Source organism: Acanthochromis polyacanthus, chromosome 4 (assembly GCF_021347895.1).
Source record: "Acanthochromis polyacanthus isolate Apoly-LR-REF ecotype Palm Island chromosome 4, KAUST_Apoly_ChrSc, whole genome shotgun sequence".
Classification (NCBI taxonomy): Eukaryota; Metazoa; Chordata; class Actinopteri; family Pomacentridae; genus Acanthochromis; species Acanthochromis polyacanthus.
This window is the reverse complement of record NC_067116.1, coordinates 5,050,994-5,074,290: the sequence shown is the minus strand read 5'-3', so window position 1 is coordinate 5,074,290 and position 23,297 is coordinate 5,050,994. Positions and strand designations below refer to the sequence as shown.

General features: G+C 40.1%; 2 protein-coding genes across 7 annotated transcripts in view; one reads left to right on the top strand and one right to left on the bottom strand.

The window, feature by feature from the left end:
* LOC127533722 (NACHT, LRR and PYD domains-containing protein 12-like) overlaps window positions 1-22,841 on the top strand; it is a 184,802-nt gene extending 161,961 nt beyond the window's left edge. For all 5 annotated transcript variants that reach the window (XM_051947529.1, XM_051947533.1, XM_051947530.1 and 2 more), the window contains 10 exons: window positions 10,204-10,276; window positions 10,437-10,662; window positions 10,815-12,615; window positions 12,693-12,866; window positions 14,951-15,124; window positions 17,294-17,467; window positions 19,640-19,813; window positions 19,984-20,157; window positions 20,538-20,584; window positions 20,735-22,841. In XM_051947529.1, coding sequence (XP_051803489.1) covers window positions 10,204-10,276; window positions 10,437-10,662; window positions 10,815-12,615; window positions 12,693-12,866; window positions 14,951-15,124; window positions 17,294-17,467; window positions 19,640-19,813; window positions 19,984-20,157; window positions 20,538-20,584; window positions 20,735-21,258 — 3,541 coding nt within the window. In that variant the 3' untranslated portion in view covers window positions 21,259-22,841. The remainder of the gene's footprint in view (window positions 1-10,203; window positions 10,277-10,436; window positions 10,663-10,814; window positions 12,616-12,692; window positions 12,867-14,950; window positions 15,125-17,293; window positions 17,468-19,639; window positions 19,814-19,983; window positions 20,158-20,537; window positions 20,585-20,734) is intronic.
* The window catches only part of LOC127533723 (mucin-22-like), a 147,981-nt gene that overhangs the window by 121,381 nt on the left and 3,303 nt on the right, over window positions 1-23,297 (bottom strand). The gene's annotated exons all lie outside the window — the stretch shown is intronic.

Genomic DNA, 23,297 nt, shown 5'->3' with positions numbered 1-23,297 from the left:
GTTGCACAACCTTTTGAGGCAATCACTGCAATCAAACCATTTCTGTAACTGTCAGTGAGACGTCTGCTCCTCTCAGCAGGTATTTTGGTCCACTCCTCATCAGCAGATGCTCCAGTTGTCTCAGGTTTGAGGGTTCCTTCTCCAAATGGCATGTTTCAGCTCCTTCCACAGATGTTCAATAGGATTTAGATCTGGGCTCATAGAAGGCCACTTCAGAATAGTCCAATGTTTTCCTCTTAACCATTCCTGGCTGTTTTTAGCTGTGTGTTTTAGCTCATTATCCCGTTGCAAGACCCATGACCTGTGACTGAGACCAGGCTTTGTGACACTGGACAGCACATTTCTCTCTAGAATACCTTGATAGTCATGAGATTTCATTGAAACCTGCACAGATTCAGACACCCTGTTCCAAATGTAGCACAGCAGCCCCAGAACATAACAGATCCTCCATGTTTCACAGCAGGGACAGTTTTCTTTTCTTCATATGCTTCATTTTTGCGACTGTGAACATAGAGCTGATGTGTCTTACCAAAAAGTTCCAGTTTTGTCTCGTCTGTCCAAAGGACATTCTGTCAGAAGCTTTGTGGCTTGTCAACATACAGTTTGGAAAAATTCCAGTCTGGCTTTTTTATAATTTGTTTTCAACTGTAGGAATACTGCAAAGGTCCTGGAATTCCTGAGCTGATCAAAACTCAGATAAGCTGTCCCTCTCCAGCACTGACCAACACCCATCTCTATAGGAGGATTGAGACATTTGTATTTCTGTAGGTTTTCATTCACAGAAGGATGGAGCTCCTGTGAACATTTAAACCCCTGGAATAACTTTTTCTTTTTAAAAGACAATGACTTTCAATTATATGCTATGGATGTTTGTTTAATGAACTTTCATGCTAAAATCCCTTTTCAGCTTTAGGAGACCCTCAGCCGGAGACGTCTCTGCATTCCACAGATCAGATAACAAGTCGTAAAACTTTATGGCTGAAGGCTGGAGTCACCCTCTCTTTGACTGAAACAAAGAGACTGGAACTGAACTTAAAAACACTTGCCAAATTAATATTTCTATATGCATTTGGTTTTTCCAGATTTACCACAGTTACTCACAGTGTTTCATCTATGACATATTCGAAAATCACATTGACATGTCTTATAGAAGTCGATTTATTAATTTGTGATGTTTAATCATTTCTTCCCCAGGATACTATGGTTTTGGAATGAATTCCAGTATTAACCTCTGAATTTCCTCTCTATTTAGGTTGAATGATGACCATTGTATTTACCTGTTACCAAATCTATGACTTGTTGTTATATTTTCACTGTGATACATATTTTTAATGTCATAAACATAAACCTATAGTTATGAATGAAATGATTCACATCATATGAACATATGTATTAATCTACACATATTTCTCTTTCACACAACTGAATATGGTGGGATAGACAGATCGTGTTTGAATCGTTTAATATCCCAATGTTTTAATTCCTTCTGGAGTAGTTTTCCATCTCTCCTCTTTGAGACAAAGGAAGGGGTCATGTTACCACCCAGAGATTCACGCCGAAGCTTCCCTCCGCCTTGGGGTCCTCCCATGGCCCCTTTGGCCTGATATAAGCCTAAGCAGCCTCCACCTTCTCTCTTACCCCGCTCTTCCCTTTCTTCACTACCTGAGGAATCCATGACAGAGATTCCCATTATTTTCTTACCTAAAGTGCGTTTTTCCTATCTTTGAAATTCCCTCACCATCTAAGTTTAACTATTTATCTCTTAATATTTTTGTAACTTAAGGAGACATTTTGCTCACATTAAGCCGAATTTTATTCGTTTAATCTGGAGAACAGATTCAGAACCAGCATTTATTTTTCTTGATCTGAGCAGTTTTTCACCAAACATCCGTTTTTCTTGGCTAAGACTGAGAGCCATCATTTTTTTAAATCAAGCGGCATTAAACCCAGCGCCATCCAGCTGTGACCTCCATAGACCTGTTGGACCAGGTCCATTTGCACAGAATCGATCAACCCGCGGCAGGACATCCAGGCGTGGCCATAACGACGACACACCGCTCCGAACCTGCAGGTCCAGACCGTGTGCTGCTAATCTGAAGGCCCGCAAGTCCCAGCCCCATGACGGTTCACTTCAATAACTCCAGCTGAGTTTGCTCTGATTCCATTCTATGGGTGATGTACTAACCGCTTGGTCAATTAATTCATTTAATCAGTTTATTCTTTTACAAATCATTAGAATTCTTAATCCAAATTACTAGTTACCTCATCAGGTTAGCTCTGGCTAATCCACCATATTTCCTTCTCTCTCACACACACACTTCCACATTCCACACACACATGTAGTCCTGCACGCGCACACACACACACACACACCATATCTACATTGTATATAGTTCACTTGTCATTACTTTTATAGAATAGTTAATAAATACTTCATTTTAGACCAAATTACAGCTTAAGTGTTTCTTTGTGTAGAATGTGGTCAATTTAACCCCTTAAGCTTCAGTGTACCGCCGGCGGTACACCTACTAATTTGCATAGGAATTTCAAGAATGTCCGACGGCCGCAAACGCGATTATACAAACACTATACACCGATGGAAAGCTTAGATTCTCATGAATCCGCCGGTATAAACCACTTTCAGATGCGATTACCACAGCGGGTGAGAAAAACACATTTGTCCGACAAAAACAAATATCCATCCATCCGTTCTCTATACACGGCTTCAACGCACACAGCGCGACTCACATTTTCGGGTTCATTATTATACACAAAAAAAAGATTCCACAAAAAACGGCCATAATCCAACCTTTTACATCAGATGACACAAGCCAGTAAACTATTTTGTCCAAAACATGTCCTGAAGTCGTATAAGGATAAGGATAAGGATAAGGATAAGGATCAAGGATAAAATCCCCGAATCGGTCGTTTTCAAGGAAATGCACCTCGCGATGCCCGTCCAATACTCCCCGTATTTTTCGTAATTTTTTTAATTTAAAAATAGAATATTAGCGATTTTTTTGTACTGAAAACGGCTGGAATTGACTGAAGCTTAAAGGGTTAACTGAGGATTCAAGACTTTTTGACATGAGATTGATCAAAATTTTTATGAATATTAATTTTTGATTAAAATTTATTATTTCCCGGCTTCCGGATGGCGGAACGGAGAGCGGACGCATAATTCACCAGCTCCAAGCGGGTCAGCTTCCCCTAATGGTTTATTAGTATTTTCGTGATTAGAAAGTTGCAGAAAGGAATGCCAGGGGCAAATATAAGAAGAACGAGAAGAACAACATCAGTGAGCAACACTAAAGAAGACGTGGAATCACAGAGTGAAAGTGAGGATAACACATGTGATAGCAAGTTGCTAACTGACGCCGATAGCATGGAGGCCATGAAGATTAGCATCATCGCCGAAATACAAAAAGTACGCGCTGATATTACAAAGGAGCTAACAGAAGCCACCTGCCAACTTAAACAAGAGCTCAGTGATTTTAGAGGAGAAATGAACAATCGACTCGGGATGATTGAATCCGACATCAAAAACGTGACTAGCAGGGTAGAAGAAGCCGAACTCAGAGTCACCGAAGTCGAGGCTTTCAGTGCGGATGCGAGAGAGGTGCTATCTCACACACTTGAGCTGCAGGAACATTTCCAAACACAGCTCGAAGACTTGGAGGCACGCTCAAGGAGAAACAATCTGAGGATACACGGCATTGAGGAGGGGGCCGAAAAAGACGATATATTTGGATTTGTGGAGAATTTTCTTAAAACCGAACTCGCTCTTCCCGACACCCCCCTCGGAATACAAAGATGCCACCGCTCGCTCGCCACCAAACCTCCCCAAAGCGCAAACCCAAGATCAATTGTTCTATGTTTTCTCGAATTTAAGACCAAACAGCTTGTGCTTACTTCTGCATGGAGCAAAAGGAACATTCTGTTTCGAGGACGAAGGGTTTTCTTCGAACAAGATTATACCAGTGACACCCTGGCAAAGAGAAAGGCTTACGCCCCAATCAGAAAGATACTGAAAGAGAAAACAATAAGTTTCCAGACGCTTCACCCTTCGCGGCTCCGCGTCCATTACCAAACAGGCCCGGTGGTTTACAAAGACGCCCCAGACGCTGCTGCGGATCTGAAAAGAAGAGGAATGATTGACGCCGACATTTTTGCTCAAACAACCAAGCCTCAAGAGTCTTCTGGACTGAGAATGACACAATCTGCGTGGCAAAATGAGGGCACCTTACGACGCAAAAAGGAAAGAGTCAAGCGCATTCAGGAAAAGTTAAAAGAATTCCGACGCAACGAAAATGGCAACTAATAAGGTTTGCTCATTATTGTCTTATAAATGGCTACCATAACGTGCTCAACTCGTTAACAATATGAGTAATCCCGACCCCTGCTGGGAAATGCATGTCTATATTTTCGCCCATGCACGTTGTTCTGTTTTACATAAAGCAGAGTTCACAGCTTGTACTGAGAGGAACACCTTTGTTTTCAGAGGATCACCCTCTCAACCCGGAAGTGAATAATTCACTTCACATTTGGAAGTCTCTTGTGTTATGGTTTGTTTTTCATGTTACCTGTTTTCAATGTTCATTTGATAGACCGACATTTTCCTTCTTTTTATTTTCTGGAGGTATAATTCAGATGATTATGTTATTATTTCTGGTAAAATAAATGTCAAGACAGAGATATAACTTCATTACCATAAATGTAAATGGACTACACAATCCCGTAAAAAGAAGTAAAGTTATTGCAAAGATGAGGCGCGAAAAGCAGGATGTTATATTTATTCAAGAAACACATCTCCCAAACATTGAACATGAAAAATTTAAAAGATGGTATAAACATGCATTTTATTCCTCTTGCAAAACAGGAAACTCAAGAGGAGTTATAATACTAATCTCAAATCACGTGAGTTTCCAGTTAACCTCACAAATAGCTGATGCCGAAGGACGATACATTTTAGTAAAGGGCTTCATTGATCATAGGGAAGTTACATTGCTAAATGTGTATCGCCCACCTAAAAGTGATAAACAACTGACTAAAAAGATTCTTGACTTATTATGTGTTGAAATGGCAGGAGTTGTAATATGTGGGGGAGACTGGAATATTCACTTAAATCCTTCTTTAGACGCCTCAACTAATAAAAAAAAGATGCAACCAGAAGCAATACATGCTAAAAAACTACTGAAAGAATTAGGTATGATAGATATATGGAGGGATTTAAATCCACATGAAAAAACATTTACCTTTTTTTCCCACTCCCACTCAATGTTTTCCAGATTAGATTACTTTTTCTTACCAAATTCTGAAAGACATAGGATAATTGATTGCAAAATAGGGGTCAGAGATATCTCAGATCATGCTGGAGTTTACCTAACAATACATTTGGATACTAAACAAAAAGAAAGGGTTTGGAGGCTCAACTGCAGTCTTCTTAATGAGACAGAATTCCATAAATATACTCAAAAGGAATTCGAAGATTATATATATCATAATGATAATGAAAACGTTTCCCCAAGTGTGCTATGGGACGCTGCAAAAGCCGTTCTGAGAGGCAAATTGATAATGTGGTCTTCAAACAGGAAAAAACAAAAAGATAAACAAATATTTGATAAAGTAATGGAACTAAAACTTTTAGAAGCAGAACATATGAAAAATAATAATCCAGAGATTTTACAACACTTAACTTCAATTAAACGAACTTTAGATGAACTATATGAAAACCAGGTCGTCAAGAAAGCTACATTCATAAAACAAAATTATTACGAGAACGGACCCAAAGCCAAGAAATTACTTGCTTGGAGGACACGTAAACAAGAAGCAAACCGTTGTATTCATAAAATAAAAAATCCACAAACTAACAAAATGCAATATAACCTGGATGATATACAAAAATCTTTTGTTTCTTACTATACCAACTTATACTCACAATCACCAGTACAAGATCACAATATCATAGAACATTTCTTAAACTCATTAGACTTACCCTCTATAGGTACAGAGCAAAATAAAACACTCACTCGACAAATAACAGAACAAGAAATTAACAAGACAATATTAAGCTTAAAAGGGAACAAAATGCCAGGTCCTGATGGTTTCCCATCAGAATGGTACAAATGTTTCATACAAATAATATCACCAATATTACAACGTTGTTTTAACTATATTCTTGAAGGTGGGGAAATACCGTCATCATGGAATCAGGCTCTAATCTCCGTAATACCCAAATCAGGGAAAGATGCAACTGAATGTAGCTCCTACAGACCCATATCAGTTTTGAATATAGACTATAGAATATTTACAACAATATTGGCCAAACGATTAGAAGATATAATTCCAGAATTAATAGACACAGATCAGACAGGTTTTGTTAAAAGTAGACAGACACATGATAACATACGTAGAACGCTTAATCTTATTCATCACATGAAAAACACAGAATCTGTTGTGCTCAGCCTTGACGCCGAAAAGGCATTTGATTCCGTCAGCTGGGATTTTCTATATCTGTGTTTAAAACGATTTGGCTTCAATAACCAAGTTATCACATGCCTAAAATCTCTTTATAGTTCACCTACGGCCAGGATAAAAATTAACGGAGATCTGTCAGACTCTGTCACATTGCGAAGAGGCTGTAGACAGGGATGTGCAATGAGCGCAACCCTGTTTGTTTTATTCATTGAACCGTTGGCGCAAGCCATCAGAGAATCACAAAATGTAATGGGGGTCACAATTCATAACGCAGAATACAAAATATGTTTATACGCTGACGATATTTTAATGACTCTGACCAAACCTGAAATTAGCCTAACATCATTATTATCTTTACTTAAAACATACGGGGAATATTCTGGTTACAAAGTAAACCTCACCAAAACCCAGATTTTGACACTCAATTATACCCCAAGTAGAAAAATACAAAAAAATTTAAAATGTAATTGGAATAAAAACATAATCAAATATTTAGGAGTTAATATCCCAAAAGATTTAACAGAAATTAGTAAACATAACTATGATCCGTTAACAAACAGCATAAAATCTGAAATGGAACGGTGGTCATTACTTCCAATGGATATGTACAACAGAATAGAACTGATAAAAATGACCATATTGCCCAAACTGCTTTACCTATTTTTGGCATTGCCAGTTGAAGTCTCCTCCAAGCAATTTAATGAATGGAACAAAATAATTTCAAAATTCATCTGGAACAAACGCAGACCAAGAATAAAATTTGAGACTTTGCAATTAACAAAAAAAGAAGGTGGTAGAGCTCTTCCATGTCTTGAAAATTACTATAAATCTGCGCAGATCAGAATCTTGATTTTATGGTGTGACCCTTCATGTGATGCCAGATGGAAAGAAATTGATCAGGCTGAGGTTAAATTACCTCTCCCAGCTATTCTTGGAGATAAACGATTATTACATTCATTAATACCTAAAGTATCTCCATGGATAAGGACATCACTCAAAATTTGGTTTAAAGAAATTAAAGACAAAACAGTAGAGAGTCATGCAAAGCTTCTGTGTTGGCCAGCATATGATGAAACATTCACACCAGCAAAATTAGATAGCAGATTTAAATGCTGGTGCACTAAAGGTATTACAGCATACTGGAAAATATCTAATGACAAAGGACTTATGTCCTTCCAACAACTATCAGAAATGTATAATTTGGAGAGGGAAGACTTTTACAGATATCTTCAATTAAGACATCACTTTAATGCAGACATCATGAGGAAAAATCAGGAAAAATCTCCCTTAATTCTGTTACTCATAGATGTCTGTAGAGGGAAGCTTTCCAAAAAACAAGTTTCTTCTGTATACTCTATTTTACAATCTGAAAAGAAACTCTCTACAACTTACATTAAACAAAGATGGGAAAAAGAAGCTGGAATTAAATTAACTGAAGAGGAGTGGTTAAACATATGTAAAACTATCACAACTACTTCTTGCTCTGAGCTATGGAGGGAATTCACATGGAAGAATACATTAAGGTTTTTTAATACCCCAAAGATTAAGGCTCAACAGACAAAATTGCCAGTAAACGGTACCTGTTGGAGGAAATGTGGTCAAATGACAGCTGGGCACTTTCACATTTTTTGGGAATGTCCCAATATCGCCACCTTTTGGACAGAAGTGCATAGAAATATACAACTGATACTTGGACTACAATTGGAAGAGACATTTTCAGTATTTTATTTAGGAAATTTACCAACTGGATTAAGAAAAGGAGACCGATACCTTCTACAAATTTTACAAGCTGCAAGTAAGAAGGCCATTACACGAAAATGGTTGAATGAAGATCCACCCAATATCTCGGATTGGATCGAAATAACAAACGAAATACACACAATGGAGAGAATGACTTTTTCTTTAAGGCAAGCATCAGAAAAAGGAGAACTCTACTGGAGGAAATGGAGAAATTTTATCTCTAAATAAATGACTTTCTGCCCTCTGGAACAGCACGGGCTACAATCAGAACTGTTACACACTGATAGCTTTGAAATCTGCCTGACTGTTTTTTATTTTTTTATTGTATGCATGTACTTATTTAGTTTTTGTCGGCCTATCAGTTCACGATAAGTTCAAGTTTAAATGTTTGCCATTACCTGTTAAAATTGCAAAAATACAAATAAAAATAAAATTTCAAAAAAAAAATTTATTATTTCCCGAGGAATCTTGGGTGGTGCCCCAATTATTGATAACGAGAGCTATAAATCGTAACGTAGTACCGCTACACAACAATGGTGTCCTCCTTGGTCGACTCCCATGAAGTCCACTTTGGCTCAAACGATGGATGGTGGATCTGACACTGATGTACCTTGACCCTGGAGTTCACCTTTAATGTCTTCAGAGGTTGTTCTGGGCTCTTTTCTTACCATTCCTATTATCCATCTTTTCCATTTGTCATCAATCTTCCTCCTCCAGCCACGTCCAGGGAGGTTGGCTACAGTCCCATGGATCTTAAATTTCTGAATAATATGTGCAGCTGTAGTCACAGGATCATCAAGCTGCTTGGAGATGCTCTTACAGCCTTTACCTTTAACAGGCTTGTCTATAATTTTCTTTCTAATCTCCTGAGACAACACTCTCCTTGGCTTCCTCTGGTCCATGTTTAGTGTGGTACACACCATGTCACCAAACAGCACAGTGACTACTGTAACCCTATAAATAGGCCGACTGACTGATTACAAGTTTGTAGACACCTGTGATGCTAATTAGAGGACACACCTTGATTGAACATGTCCCTATGGTCACATTATTTTCAGTCTTTTCTAGGGGTACCGTCACTTTTGTCCAGGCCCGTTTCATGTGGATATTTTTTAAAATAATTCTATTAAACCACGGTTCAAAAGCAATGTCTGATTTTGACTGGTTAATTTTCATTGAATTTTATTTATTATTACTTTTGTCAAATTCAAGATATTTCTGTGACCATTGTGGGTTTTTCTTTCATTAACTGAGGAGTACCAACATATTTGTCCACGTGTGTACATGTCGGTGTATATAGTAGCCTTTATGTGAGCCTATAGACTGAATTTTACATTGTTGATGGAGACGACTGATGCTGGACAACAATGGAGAGGTGCTAAGTGGGATACAGTTTGAGGTCCCAGAAGCAACCACTCCCTGAAGGCCAATGAAGGTTTTTGAAGCAGAACAATAAAGATCTAAGAAGGAAACTACATAAGTTAACCACATGACTGTGCTTATGCTTGAGTAAAAGAATTATTTTCATAGGTTAATATGTATTTTGAAGTAATGATTTTCATAGAGTAGAATGATTGAAATGTTTGAAATAAGAATTGTATGATTATAGGAGATGATGATTAAAAGAACGATTATAAGTAGTAAATACTGTGTATGAAAAGGAGAAGTTGATTTTAAACTGCGCACTTACAAGAAAGAGGAACTAAGGATGAGTCAACACTGGAAAGTTCTGGACCAAGGAAGAATGTGTGCACAGTACCAACTATGGTTAGAGGAAACACATGAAGGAAGTGTTGTTCAATATGAGGTTCTACAGGGACGGTTCCTGTAGTGAGAACAAAGATTCATGATGAGTCAAAATGAACAGAAAGTTCCTGCAGTGGAAAACAGACTAATGTTGGAATCTCTAATGAACATCATGGACCTTCAGCTGGTGTTTGTCTCTGTGTGATAAAGTGAGAGTTAACTGTTGATGTTGATCCACAGAGTGGAGCAGCAGAACTCAGAGGTTCCCAGAGCTCAGTCTGTCCAGCAGCATCACCTGGACTCCATATTCATGGTGAGTTCATGGACAACAAGTTGTTCTCCATCTGTTGTGTTCAGGCGTCTCCATGCTGCTCTTTGTAGACCAGTGGACTGTCAGTGTGTCCAACATGGATCTGATGTTTGGCTCCATGATTTGACTCTGATGGACTCATTGACACATTTCTCTGTTCCAGCTGCTGGAGGACAACATGGTAACTTTTGTGAAGAAGGAGCTGAAGAAGATGCAGAAGGTTGTGAGTCCAGATTACCCAGAATGCTCAGAGAGTCAGAGGGAGGATGAGGAGGAGTTGGAGGGTGATGATGAAGATGAGAGGAGCAGCAGAGAGATGTTTGAGCAGATCACAGTGTTGTTCCTGAGGAGGATGAAGCAGGAGAAGCTGGCTGACTGTCTGCAGAGCAGTAAGAGGATTTGTGTAAAGACTGAAGCTGCTGATCAACAGAACATTTACTAAAGTCTCTGAATATCTTCACACAATCAGTCTTTAGGAGGATGAACGGCTGCAATGTTTACTGTCATTTATTCATTGAGCTCATGTTGTTCCTTCATTCAGAACTTTCTGCTGCAGTTTGTGGACGTAAACTTAAATGTTCTCTGAAGAAGAAGTTCCAGAGAGTGTTTGAGGGCATTGCTAAAGCAGGACAGCCGACCCTCCTGAATGAGATCTACACAGAGCTGTACATCACAGAGGGAGGGACTGCAGAGGTCAATGATGAACATGAGGTCAGACAGATTGAAGCAGCATCCAGGAAAGCAGACAGAGCAGAAAGAAGCATCAGAGCAGAAGACATCTTTAGAGGCTCACCTGGAAGAGATGGACCAATCAGAACAGTGATGACACAGGGAGTGGCTGGCATCGGGAAAACAGTGTTAACACAGAAGTTGACTCTGGACTGGGCTGAAGACAAAAGCAACCAGGACATCCACTTCATGTTTCCATTGACTTTCAGAGAGCTGAATGTGCTGAAAGAGAGAAAGTTCAGCTTGGTGGAACTTGTTCATCACTTCTTCAGTGAAACCAAAGCAGCAGGAATGTGCAGCTTTGAAGACTTCCAGGTTGTGTTGATCTTTGACGGTCTGGATGAGTGTCGCCTTCCTCTGGACTTCCACAACAATGAGGTCCTGACTGATGTTACAGAGTCCACCTCAGTGGATGTGCTGCTGACAAACCTGATCAGGGGGAATCTGCTTCCCTCTGCTCGCCTCTGGATAACCACACGACCTGCAGCAGCCAATCAGATCCCTCCTGACTGTGTGGACATGGTGACGGAGGTCAGAGGGTTCACCGACCCACAGAAGGAGGAGTACTTCAGGAAGAGATCCAGAGATGAGGAGCAGGCCAGCAGCATCATCTCCCACATGAAGACATCACGAAGCCTCCACATCATGTGCCACATCCCAGTGTTCTGCTGGATCACTGCTACAGTTCTGGAGGAGCTGCTGAGAAGCAGAGAGGGAGGAGATCTGCCCAGAACCCTGACTGAGATGTTCATCCACCACCTGGTGGTTCAGACCAAAGTCATGAAGGTCAAGTATGATGGAGGAGCTGAGACAGATCCACACTGGAGTCCAGACAGCAGGAGGATGATTGAGTCTCTGGGAAAACTGGCTTTTGAGCAGCTGCAGAAAGGAAACCTGATCTTCTATGAGTCTGACCTGACAGAGTGTGGCATCGATATGAGAGCAGCCTCAAAGTACTCAGGAGTGTTCACACAGATCGTTAAAGAGGAGAGAGGACTGTACCAGGACAAGGTGTTCTGCTTCGTCCATCTGAGTGTTCAGGAGTTTCTGGCTGCTCTTCATGTCCATCAGACCTTCATCAACTCTGGAGTCAACCTGCTGGAAGAACAACAACAAACAACATCTCGTTGGTCTAAACTGTTCCAGAGTAAATCAGCACGTTTCTACCAGAGAGCTGTGGATGAGGCCTTGCAGAGTCCAAACGGACACCTGGACTTGTTCCTGCGCTTCCTCCTGGGTCTGTCACTGCCGACCAATCAGAATCTCCTACGAGGCCTGCTGACACAGACAGGAAGTCTCTCACAGACCAATCAGAAAACAGTGAAGTACATCAAGAAGAAGATCAGTGAGGATGTGTCTGCAGAGAGAAGCATCAATCTGTTCCACTGTCTGAATGAACTGAAGGATGTTTCTCTAGTGGAGGAGGTCCAACAGTCCCTGAGATCAGGACGTCTGTCCACAGATAAACTGTCTCCTGCTCAGTGGTCAGCTCTGGTCTTCATCTTACTGTCATCAGGAGAACATCTGGACGTGTTTGACCTGAAGAAATACTCTGCTTCAGAGGAGGTTCTTCTGAGGCTGCTGCCAGTGGTCAAAGCCTCCAAGAAAGTTCTGTAAGTAGTTGGAGACTGAAGATACTTTTTCATTTTCCTGCTGTTTCATCAGTATAATCTGCTTTTTGTCTCTTCAGACTGAGTGGCTGTAATCTGTCAGAGAGAAGCTGTGGAGCTCTGTCCTCAGTCCTCAGCTCCCAGTCCTCCAGTGTGACAGAGCTGGACCTGACTAACAACAACCTGCAGGATTCAGGAGTGGAGAGTCTTTCTGCTGGACTGGAGAGTCCACACTGTAAACTGGAAGCTCTCAGGTCAGGACTCATCAACCTGTTCAACTGATGACCATTTAAAATGTGTTTTTATTCATGATGAACAGAACAGCTGAGGTGGGAGGTTTTCTGTATTTCTATGACTCACATCAGTTCTGTTACTGACAGTGGCGTGCACAGATAGACACCAGGTGGTGCTAGAGCAGCTGCCCCTTACCCTCAGTATCAAGCAGGTGTCCTCCACGTCTCAATGTCATAAAAAAAAAATGTTAACATTAAACACACACACACATGACCCGTGCCGTGACTCGCCCCATCTCGTAACATGAACACCACCATCCAGGTAACACCTAAATGAATCCAGTGTTTTGTTCATCAGCCTCAGTTGCCACACGGTGCATTTATTACTCCACCAAGGAACGGCAGAGTTATGTAACGATCGGCGTACGTTTGTCTGTGAATCTGTTAATCTGTTTGTCTGTCTGTGTGAAACTTTACTCATAAACGGACTAATGGATTTGGCACAAATGATTAAACTGTGGGCTGTTTCTGAGTCCCGCTACATATTTAGGTCACGTATGAAGCAAACCCCAGACAGACAATGGTGAAGCTCCTGATGGTTCACAAAGCCTTTATTTATGTTCAGCCGTCAGCCCTATTTTGAACATAAATTCGCCTTTCTGTCCTTCACTCCTTTCTTGTCTCCATTCCAGCTGCTTCTAAGTTTAAACACATCCTTTACTAGACAGCAACAGTGGAACCGTTTTCTTTCATCTTTATGTGAATTTTCTGACTTTTCAGCAGCGTCTTCATCATGTCAAGAAACATCTTCTTAGATAAACACTTCCTGTGCCGCTGGAATGGTTACAAAATAAAAGTCCTTACCCTTAAAAATACACCTTCAAAATAAAAGCATGGAGGGAACAGTTATTTTAACAGTAGCAAAACAAAGGCTTGCCAAAAGTGATGAACTGATCAACAGACCTCTATAAAAGTCATTTACATGTGATTTGGTATGAATACATAACATGTACATGCATAACACATGCCTGTACTCAGCACAAGGTCATTTTTTATTAAATATTTCATCCATCAGAAATGATCCATCAACTGAGCAGCCTTGGCAGAGTACTGCGCTCTCTGAGTGCTTTTCTAGTTTGTCTCTGTTGTGAAGTAGCCTGTCTCATGTCGCGCTAAACAACCGTGCCTAAATTAGCCAGCTGCCCGCCTGCTTAACAAGCTGGACACTACCCATAATAATAATCAATTAACTGACAAAACGTGATGACGATGAGCTCACAACCAGTGTTATTTGATGAATTGGTTCAGCATATGATCTGTATACTATAACTGAATATTTAGTTTGTGTAGGTTTATTATTAGCCTGCAGTAGGTTGAGGCAACACTTGCTGTGACTAATTTGCTAAATGACAAAAAGAAAAAGTAGCTTTCTGCCTTGTTGTAGCCTAATGTCAGGAATCAGTCTTGATGTTGTTGATCTCTTTTAATTTACCAATTTTTAAGGTACAGTGTTTTATTGACTCTTTGTGTGTCATTATTAAGATGATAAAATTAATGCCGTTACAGAAAATGTGTCCCTGATTTTATTATTTTTTTCAAATTTGACCTTTAGCTCTAGTTTCTCTTAATGAGGCCTCTTCCACTACAGGAACTTAACAACCTGGAACCTGCATCACAGAACCAGAACCTGTAAGAACCTGTACAGTCTTGGTTCCAGGTTCTGTTTTAGTTTCCACCATTTCACAAATAGAATGTTCCAGATAGACGTCAATGAAAAGGAAACACCAGAACAAACCTTTAGTGTTTGGTGTTTGTTCGATGACTAAACTCTGCAGTTCAGCTGTTGGACAAGAAGCAGGAAGGAGAAGATGTGGAGAACAATGTTCAAATGTTTGACCACCTGAACAGTCCACCTTCTCACCAGCAGAGATTCTGATTTATCCTGATGACTCTGTGATTCCTGATCACCTGATAGGTGGACTTACTGCTGCTGTATTCTGGACATAGTGGGATGTATTTGTTGTTAAATTCACTGCTGTCTTTTCAACAGGACAGAAAATACTGTACTTAATGTTTTACTTCTTTTCTTGTCTTTGTCTCTTCAGACTGAGTGGCTGTAATCTGTCAGAGAGAAGCTGTGGAGCTCTGTCCTCAGTCCTCAGCTCCCAGTCCTCCAGTGTGACAGAGCTGGACCTGACTAACAACAACCTGCAGGATTCAGGAGTGGAGAGTCTTTCTGCTGGACTGGAGAGTCCACACTGTAAACTGGAAGCTCTCAGGTCAGGACTCATCAACCTGTTCAACTGATGACCATTTAAAATGTGTTTTTATTCATGTTGAACAGAACAGCTGAGGTGGGAGGTTTTCTGTATTTCTATGACTCACATAAGTTCTGTTACTGACCTTTAGCTCTAGTTTCTCTTAATGAACAGTGTTGGGCAAGCTACTTGTAAACTGTAATGAGCTAAGCTATCAGCTACTCCGTGTTAAATCAAGCTTCACTACACTGAAGCTATGACCCACAGAAATGTAGCAAGCTAAGCTACAGCAATACGGCCAAAGTAGCTTAATACATTCAAGTTACTTTTTTTCTTACCAAAAACTTTCAGGGACTAATGAAGTCAGTCAAATGGAGACAAGAAAATGCTGACTTGTTTATTATTAAACCATCATTTTTGTTCTCAGTGCTCCAAACTTAGTAAGTTGATACACTGAGGAATATGTGGAGCTATATTTAAAATGAATCAACCTTTTAACATTAGAAATCATTGTTTTGATTTTCTTTTTAGTTTGTGTTGCAGACATAATGTATCTGATAATTAAGTTGCAGTAGCTTATATTAACACACCACTTACATTGGAGGGTATAATAGGTTACATTTGATATCATTTCCATATAAAGTAAGCAATATTATAGTAAGAGAATTTTATCCATAATTTGGGTATTCACGTTGGGTATTAAATCAAGTTTTATTTCTTAAGTCTAATATCTATGTAAAATCATTCAATGCTTTCCCAAAGTGCTGTATCCACTACTACTTAACTCAATTTTGGTCTTGAGTGTAAGATTAAGACATTTAATCATTTATGCCATCACTTTTGTTTCCCTTTCTGTTATTTTTTTTCAGCCATTTGCTCATTAGTGTTAACAGTAATACTGAAGAAGACAGATTTTGGTTTTACTGTTACCTCGTTTTCTCCCATACCTCTTCCCTCCTATATGTATCAGTTTATTTAATCCCCCAATTTATACATATTCACACACTGCCACCACAACCTTACGCTTAATTTAATTAATTTACTGCCACGCGAATTTTAGATGTTGAAAAGTAGCTCGTTTGTGTGTGCATCTTATACTGCGGTTGACATGTGGTGGTTAGCTAACTGCTGCTGGTTGTGCATATTCTGTACTCACCTGTATATGGGTTCTCTGATTTGTATTTGACGTCTTTGAAGTTGACAGAAACTTCGCCTTGGGCTGGCACAGTAGGCATCTGAAAACAACTTTTCTCCGTTTTTTCACAAAAACTCATATAACTATTTAGGTAGGGCCACGGTAACTCTGACTCCTTCTCTGCCATCTCTCAGTGAACTGAAGCGAGCGTCTGTGTGTGTGTGGATCCAGTGAAGTCGCAGGAAGGGATTGTTGAATGATGACATCATCAGTTCCTCTGCTTCTATTGGTCGACACAGACATGTCGGCGTTTGGAGAGGATGTCACTGTCTGATCCTTAAAAGTGTGAGATGAGACTGCAGCAGAGCAGGAAGCTCCGCTTCAAGCAGTTCAGCATTCATCATTTTAAAATGTAGCTTTTTGCGTTCGCTACCGCGCTACATGACCAAAAGATTAGCTAAGCTGTTGAAACGTTTTTTGATTTTGTAAACAACGACGCTATCACGTCGTTACAGAAAAATGTAGTTAAACTACTAACGACGCTATTTGTAGTGACATTACTGCCCAACACTGTTAATGAGGCCTCTTCCACTACAGGAACTTAACAACCTGGAACCTGCATCACAGAACCAGAACCTGTAAGAACCTGTACAGTCTTGGTTCCAGGTTCTGTTTTAGTTTTCACCATTTTACAAAATAGAATGTTCCAGATAGACGTCAATGAAAAGGAAACACCAGAACAAACCTTTAGTGTTTGATGTTTGTTCGATGACTAAACTCTGCAGTTCAGCTGTTGGACAAGAAGCAGGAAGGAGAAGATGTGGAGAACAATGTTCAAATGTTTGACCACCTGAACAGTCCACCTTCTCACCAGCAGAGATTCTGATTGATCCTGATGACTCTGTGATTCCTGATCACCTGATAGGTGGACTTACTGCTGCTGTATTCTGGACATAGTGGGATGTATTTGTTGTTAAATTCACTGCTGTCTTTTCAACAGGACAGAAAATACTGTACTTAATGTTTTACTTCTTTTCTTGTCTTTGTCTCTTCAGACTGAGTGGCTGTAATCTGTCAGAGAGAAGCTGTGGAGCTCTGTCCTCAGTCCTCAGCTCCCAGTCCTCCAGTGTGACAGAGCTGGACCTGACTAACAACAACCTGCAGGATTCAGGAGTGGAGAGTCTTTCTGCTGGACTGGAGAGTCCACACTGTAAACTGGAAGCTCTCAGGTCAGGACTCATCAACCTGTTCAACTGATGACCATTTAAAATGTGTTTTTATTCATGATGAACAGAACAGCTGAGGTGGGAGGTTTTCTGTATTTCTATGACTCACATAAGTTCTGTTACTGACCTTTAGCTCTAGTTTCTCTTAATGAACAGTGTTGGGCAAGCTACTTGTAAACTGTAATGAGCTAAGCTATCAGCTACTCCGTGTTAAATCAAGCTTCACTACACTGAAGCTATGACCCACAGAAATGTAGCAAGCTAAGCTACAGCAATACGGCCAAAGTAGCTTAATACATTCAAGTTACTTTTTTTCTTACCAAAAACTTTCAGGGACTAATGAAGTCAGTCAAATGGAGACAAGAAAATGCTGACTTGTTTATTATTAAACCATCATTTTTGTTCTCAGTGCTCCAAACTTAGTAAGTTGATACACTGAGGAATATGTGGAGCTATATTTAAAATGAATCAACCTTTTAACATTAGAAATCATTGTTTTGATTTTCTTTTTAGTTTGTGTTGCAGACATAATGTATCTGATAATTAAGTTGCAGTAGCTTATATTAACACACCACTTACATTGGAGGGTATAATAGGTTACATTTGATATCATTTCCATATAAAGTAAGCAATATTATAGTAAGACAATTTTATCCATAATTTGGGTATTCACGTTGGGTATTAAATCAAGTTTTATTTCTTAAGTCTAATATCTATGTAAAATCATTCAATGCTTTCCCAAAGTGCTGTATCCACTACTACTTAACTCAATTTTGGTCTTGAGTGTAAGATTAAGACATTTAATCATTTATGCCATCACTTTTGTTTCCCTTTCTGTTATTTTTTTCAGCCATTTGCTCATTAGTGTTAACAGTAATACTGAAGAAGACAGATTTTGGTTTTACTGTTACCTCGTTTTCTCCCATACCTCTTCCCTCCTATATGTATCAGTTTAATTATTTAATCCCCCAATTTATACATATTCACACACTGCCACCACAACCTTACGCTTAATTTAATTAATTTACTGCCACGCGAATTTTAGATGTTGAAAAGTAGCTCGTTTGTGTGTGCATCTTATACTGCGGTTGACATGTGGTGGTTAGCTAACTGCTGCTGGTTGTGCATATTCTGTACTCACCTGTATATGGGTTCTCAGATTTGTATTTGACGTCTTTGAAGTTGACAGAAACTTCGCCTTGGGCTGGCACAGTAGGCATCTGAAAACAACTTTTCTCCGTTTTTTCACAAAAACTCATATAACTATTTAGGTAGGGCCACGGTGACTCTGACTCCTTCTCTGCCATCTCTCAGTGAACTGAAGCGAGCGTCTGTGTGTGTGTGGATCCAGTGAAGTCGCAGGAAGGGATTGTTGAATGATGACATCATCAGTTCCTCTGCTTCTATTGGTCGACACAGACATGTCGGCGTTTGGAGAAGATGTCACTGTCTGATCCTTAAAAGTGTGAGATGAGACTGCAGCAGAGCAGGAAGCTCCGCTTCAAGCAGTTCAGCATTCATCATTTTAAAATGTAGCTTTTTGCGTTCGCTACTGCGCTACATGACCAAAAGATTAGCTAAGCTGTTGAAACGTTTTTTGATTTTGTAAACAACGACGCTACCACGTCGTTACAGAAAAATGTAGTTAAACTACTAACGACGCTATTTGTAGTGACGTTACTGCCCAACACTGTTAATGAGGCCTCTTCCACTACAGGAACTTAACAACCTGGAACCTGCATCACAGAACCAGAACCTGTAAGAACCTGTACAGTCTTGGTTCCAGGTTCTGTTTTAGTTTCCACCATTTTACAAAATAGAATGTTCCAGATAGACGTCAATGAAAAGGAAACACCAGAACAAACCTTTAGTGTTTGATGTTTGTTCGATGACTAAACTCTGCAGTTCAGCTGTTGGCCAAGAAGCAGGAAGGAGAAGATGTGGAGAACAATGTTCAAATGTTTGACCACCTGAACAGTCCACCTTCTCACCAGCAGAGATTCTGATTGATCCTGATGACTCTGTGATTCCTGATCACCTGATAGGTGGACTTACTGCTGCTGTATTCTGGACATAGTGGGATGTATTTGTTGTTAAATTCACTGCTGTCTTTTCAACAGGACAGAAAATACTGTACTTAATGTTTTACTTCTATTCTTGTCTTTGTCTCTTCAGACTGAGTGGCTGTAATCTGTCAGAGAGAAGCTGTGGAGCTCTGTCCTCAGTCCTCAGCTCCCAGTCCTCCAGTGTGACAGAGCTGGACCTGACTAACAACAACCTGCAGGATTCAGGAGTGGAGAGTCTTTCTGCTGGACTGGAGAGTCCACACTGTAAACTGGAAGCTCTCAGGTCAGGACTCACACTTTGAAAGTGAAAGAAAATGAAAGATTGATTCTTTATTTGCTTCAGATGCATCAAATCTGCAGCAAAATGTAGCTGAAAGACAAAGAAGAAAACAAAGAGTGAGAAACATCCAGCCAAGTGTTGTCCATCAGGTTTGTGTTGTTTTGTGTGTGCAGGCTGTCAGGCTGTCTGCTCACAGAGGAAGGCTGTGCTTCTCTGGCCTCAGCTCTGAGCTTCAAGACCTCAAATCTGAGAGAGCTGGACCTGAGCTACAACCATCCAGGAGACTCAGGAGAGAAGATGCTGAGAGCTAAAGTGGAGGATCCACACTGTAGACTGGAAACTCTCAGGTACAGACAGACAGACACTCTCAGGAAGCTTTTAGCCTACCTTAACACAAAGAGTGGAAGCAGAAGAACACTGTTAGCTCAGCTACACACCATGACTGAAGGGAAGAGGAAACTGTTAGCGTAGCTTAGCACATGGACATGACAGACAGGGAACCTTTTAGCCTAGCTCCAGGAAACATCAATGAGTAAAGCTGAATAATGAGTGTAAACTGAGCTGGAACATGACGAGCACAGGACAGGACTTTAGAGATGCTGCATTCAGGTGTCTGTGTCTCCATGTTGGACTGGTCCTTTATCAGTGGAACAGTGTGAGAGCCATGTAACGTCCATGTGTGCTGCTGAAAGAGTCTCTGCTGCTCTGACCGTCCTCCTCCTTTCAGGGTGACGCCTGCTGGAGTCCGATGGTTGACACCAGGTCTGTGGAGATGTAAGTGTGTTTTAATGGATTGATGGAAACAAAGCAGCACATTCAAGCATCTTCAAAGTGTCACATCTCTGAGGTCATCATCAAAGCTTTAATACTGATCACATGATCCATCAATAACTGCAGCTGTGTTGTGTTTGTTCTCTCCATCAGATTCCTGTCAACTCACAGTCGACACAAACACAGTAAACAGAAAACTCAAACTGTCTGACAGCAACAGGAAGGTGACACGTGTGGAGGAGGATCAGTGGTATCCTGATCATCCAGACAGGTTTGACTGCTGGGAACAGCTGCTGTGTAGAACTGGTCTGACTGGTCGCTGTTACTGGGAGGTGGAGTGGAGAGGAGGGGTTAATATATCAGTGAGTTACAGAGGAATCAGAAGGAAAGGAGGCAGTGACTGTGTGTTTGGACGTAATGATCAGTCCTGGAGTCTGATCTGCTCTGATGATGGTTACTCTGTCATTCACAATAACATTCAAACATCCATCAGTTCCTCCTCAGACTCTGACAGAGTTTCAGTTTATGTGGACGTTCCTGCTGGAACTCTGTCCTTCTACAGAGTCTCCTCTGACTCTCTGATCCTCCTCCACACCTTCAACACCACATTCACTCAACCTCTCTATCCTGGATTTGGGGTCTGGTTCTCTGGTTCCTCCTCAGTGTTTCTGTGCTGAGTTCAGTCTCCAGAGTCTCCTCCTGTCAGAGAAACAGTGTTGAACAGATAGTTGAGTCTCTCCATGACTCTGTCCCTCACAAACATGTTTTCACATTCATGGATTAAATCTAATCTTCTTCCTCTTCAAAGATGAAGTTGTGATTCTTCCAGGAGCCAAATGTGGTGTTTGCGTCTTTTTCCAGTCAAATGTTGAGAGTGAAAATCAGGATGTGGTGTTCCTCTGACGCTCACTTGAACTAAAAGCATTTGAGCTGCACAAAGTGTGAAATGAGAGAGGAAGCAGTGAATCTACAAACTGCTGACAGACTTTCACACATTATTGTCCAGAGAAAATCAGGTTTTTGTGCAAACAACTGTGCAAACTCTGTTTTATAATCTAATATTGTTATTGTATTCATTTGTTCCTTTTTTCTTTTTAGAGCAAACAGACATTTAAAATCTTTTCCTGTAAAAACATCTGATGATTATTTAGCTCACAGAGTTTTAAAACCTTCACAAAGCAAACAGAAATCACACAAACATCCAGTTAACACGACGTGTTTTCATCTGAATATTCTTTCTATTCAGACATTCTAGTTTCTTTTATGCACTTTAGTCTTGAAGCAATGAGGACAAACCTACATTATTATTAAATCTCTCTTTTTATCCAACAGGAAATCTAAATTCTTCCACATATTTTAGACTTTCTCTGTAAAAACAGGACAAAAGAAGCTGCAGAACTACAGAAATATGAATGTAAAAGCTGAATCAGTCTGAAAACTAAACACAAAACTAATCTGCAGCGTTTAGTTCTGATAAATAATCAGTTTTTGACAGATTTCTGCTGCTTGGTGGACTGAAGGAACGGCGCCTCCTGCTGGAGTCTCAGCAACAAGAATTAAATCACATGTTCTGAAAATGAGTGAAATGATTCTTAGTTTGAACAGGAATAGAATAAAAGAGCAGGATTTCATGTTTTTTCTCAGTGTGTCGACCTCTTCTACCAACAAAAATCACATTAAAACATGAGAGAAGCAGTTTTTGTGTTTTAAATTCATAAATATTTTGAAGAGAAGGTTCTGAATAAACTGTGGTTAGAAGAAACATTTTAGCCGCTAACGTCCACGATATTAAAGATTACAAACATCTGCATCACCTGTAATGTTAACAAACACACAGATCAATATTTACATATATATTAGAGATGTTAAATATTTATCTCTATATACCGACCAGCCCCCCCCTGCCTACCATCCTGCCCTTGGAATGAATAGTTTTGTTGAGCAGCCTTTGAACTGATCTCTGGTCTGTTCTGATGTTGGACTTGTTTGTTCCTCAGAGCTGCATCAGACTGTTCTGGACACTTTGTCTTGTCCTGTTAGTTCACTTCCTCCTGTTTCATCAGTTTCTTTGTTCAGTTTATCCAGTTTCAGGTTGTTTTTTTGTATGTTTCCTCTTTTGAACTTAGTTGTTTGTTTTTGCAGTCGCAGCAGTTTTGTTTGTTTCTGGAATGAGTTTGGTTTATTTTCTCCTCAGTCCAGTTTGAACATTTCTGTATTGATTTAGTTCCTGCTTTGTTTAATAAATTCCTTTTGAATCCTCGCTAGTGTCCACCAGTTCTGCCCCCATGACGTCTAAATCAAAGGGTCAGAGGACGTGGTGGTGATCTGGTGACCCAAACCCAAAGTACTTATAAAGTTAAGGTGGAAAGAAATTATGATCAGAAGTTTGTGAAAAATATGATTTAACCTTCTATTGGCGGGTTTTATATCATTAAAAATGGCAGGTTTGCTCAAAACACAGTCACTATTGTGTATTTTGGGGTGAGAGCTTCCAGACAAAGTTCTTTTTGCCTCCTAAAAGTAGACATTAACTCATTTCAGACTAAAACATGAGCACCAATGCAGTTTAACACAACTTTAATCAACAGATTTAAGCCTGAAATGGAGAGATGATGCCCACATTACAAACATCATACCAAAAAACTTACTGAACATCCCTGAGAGGAAACAGATTATTCATTATTGATGTTCAGGGCTGCACAGTGTGGTAGTGGTT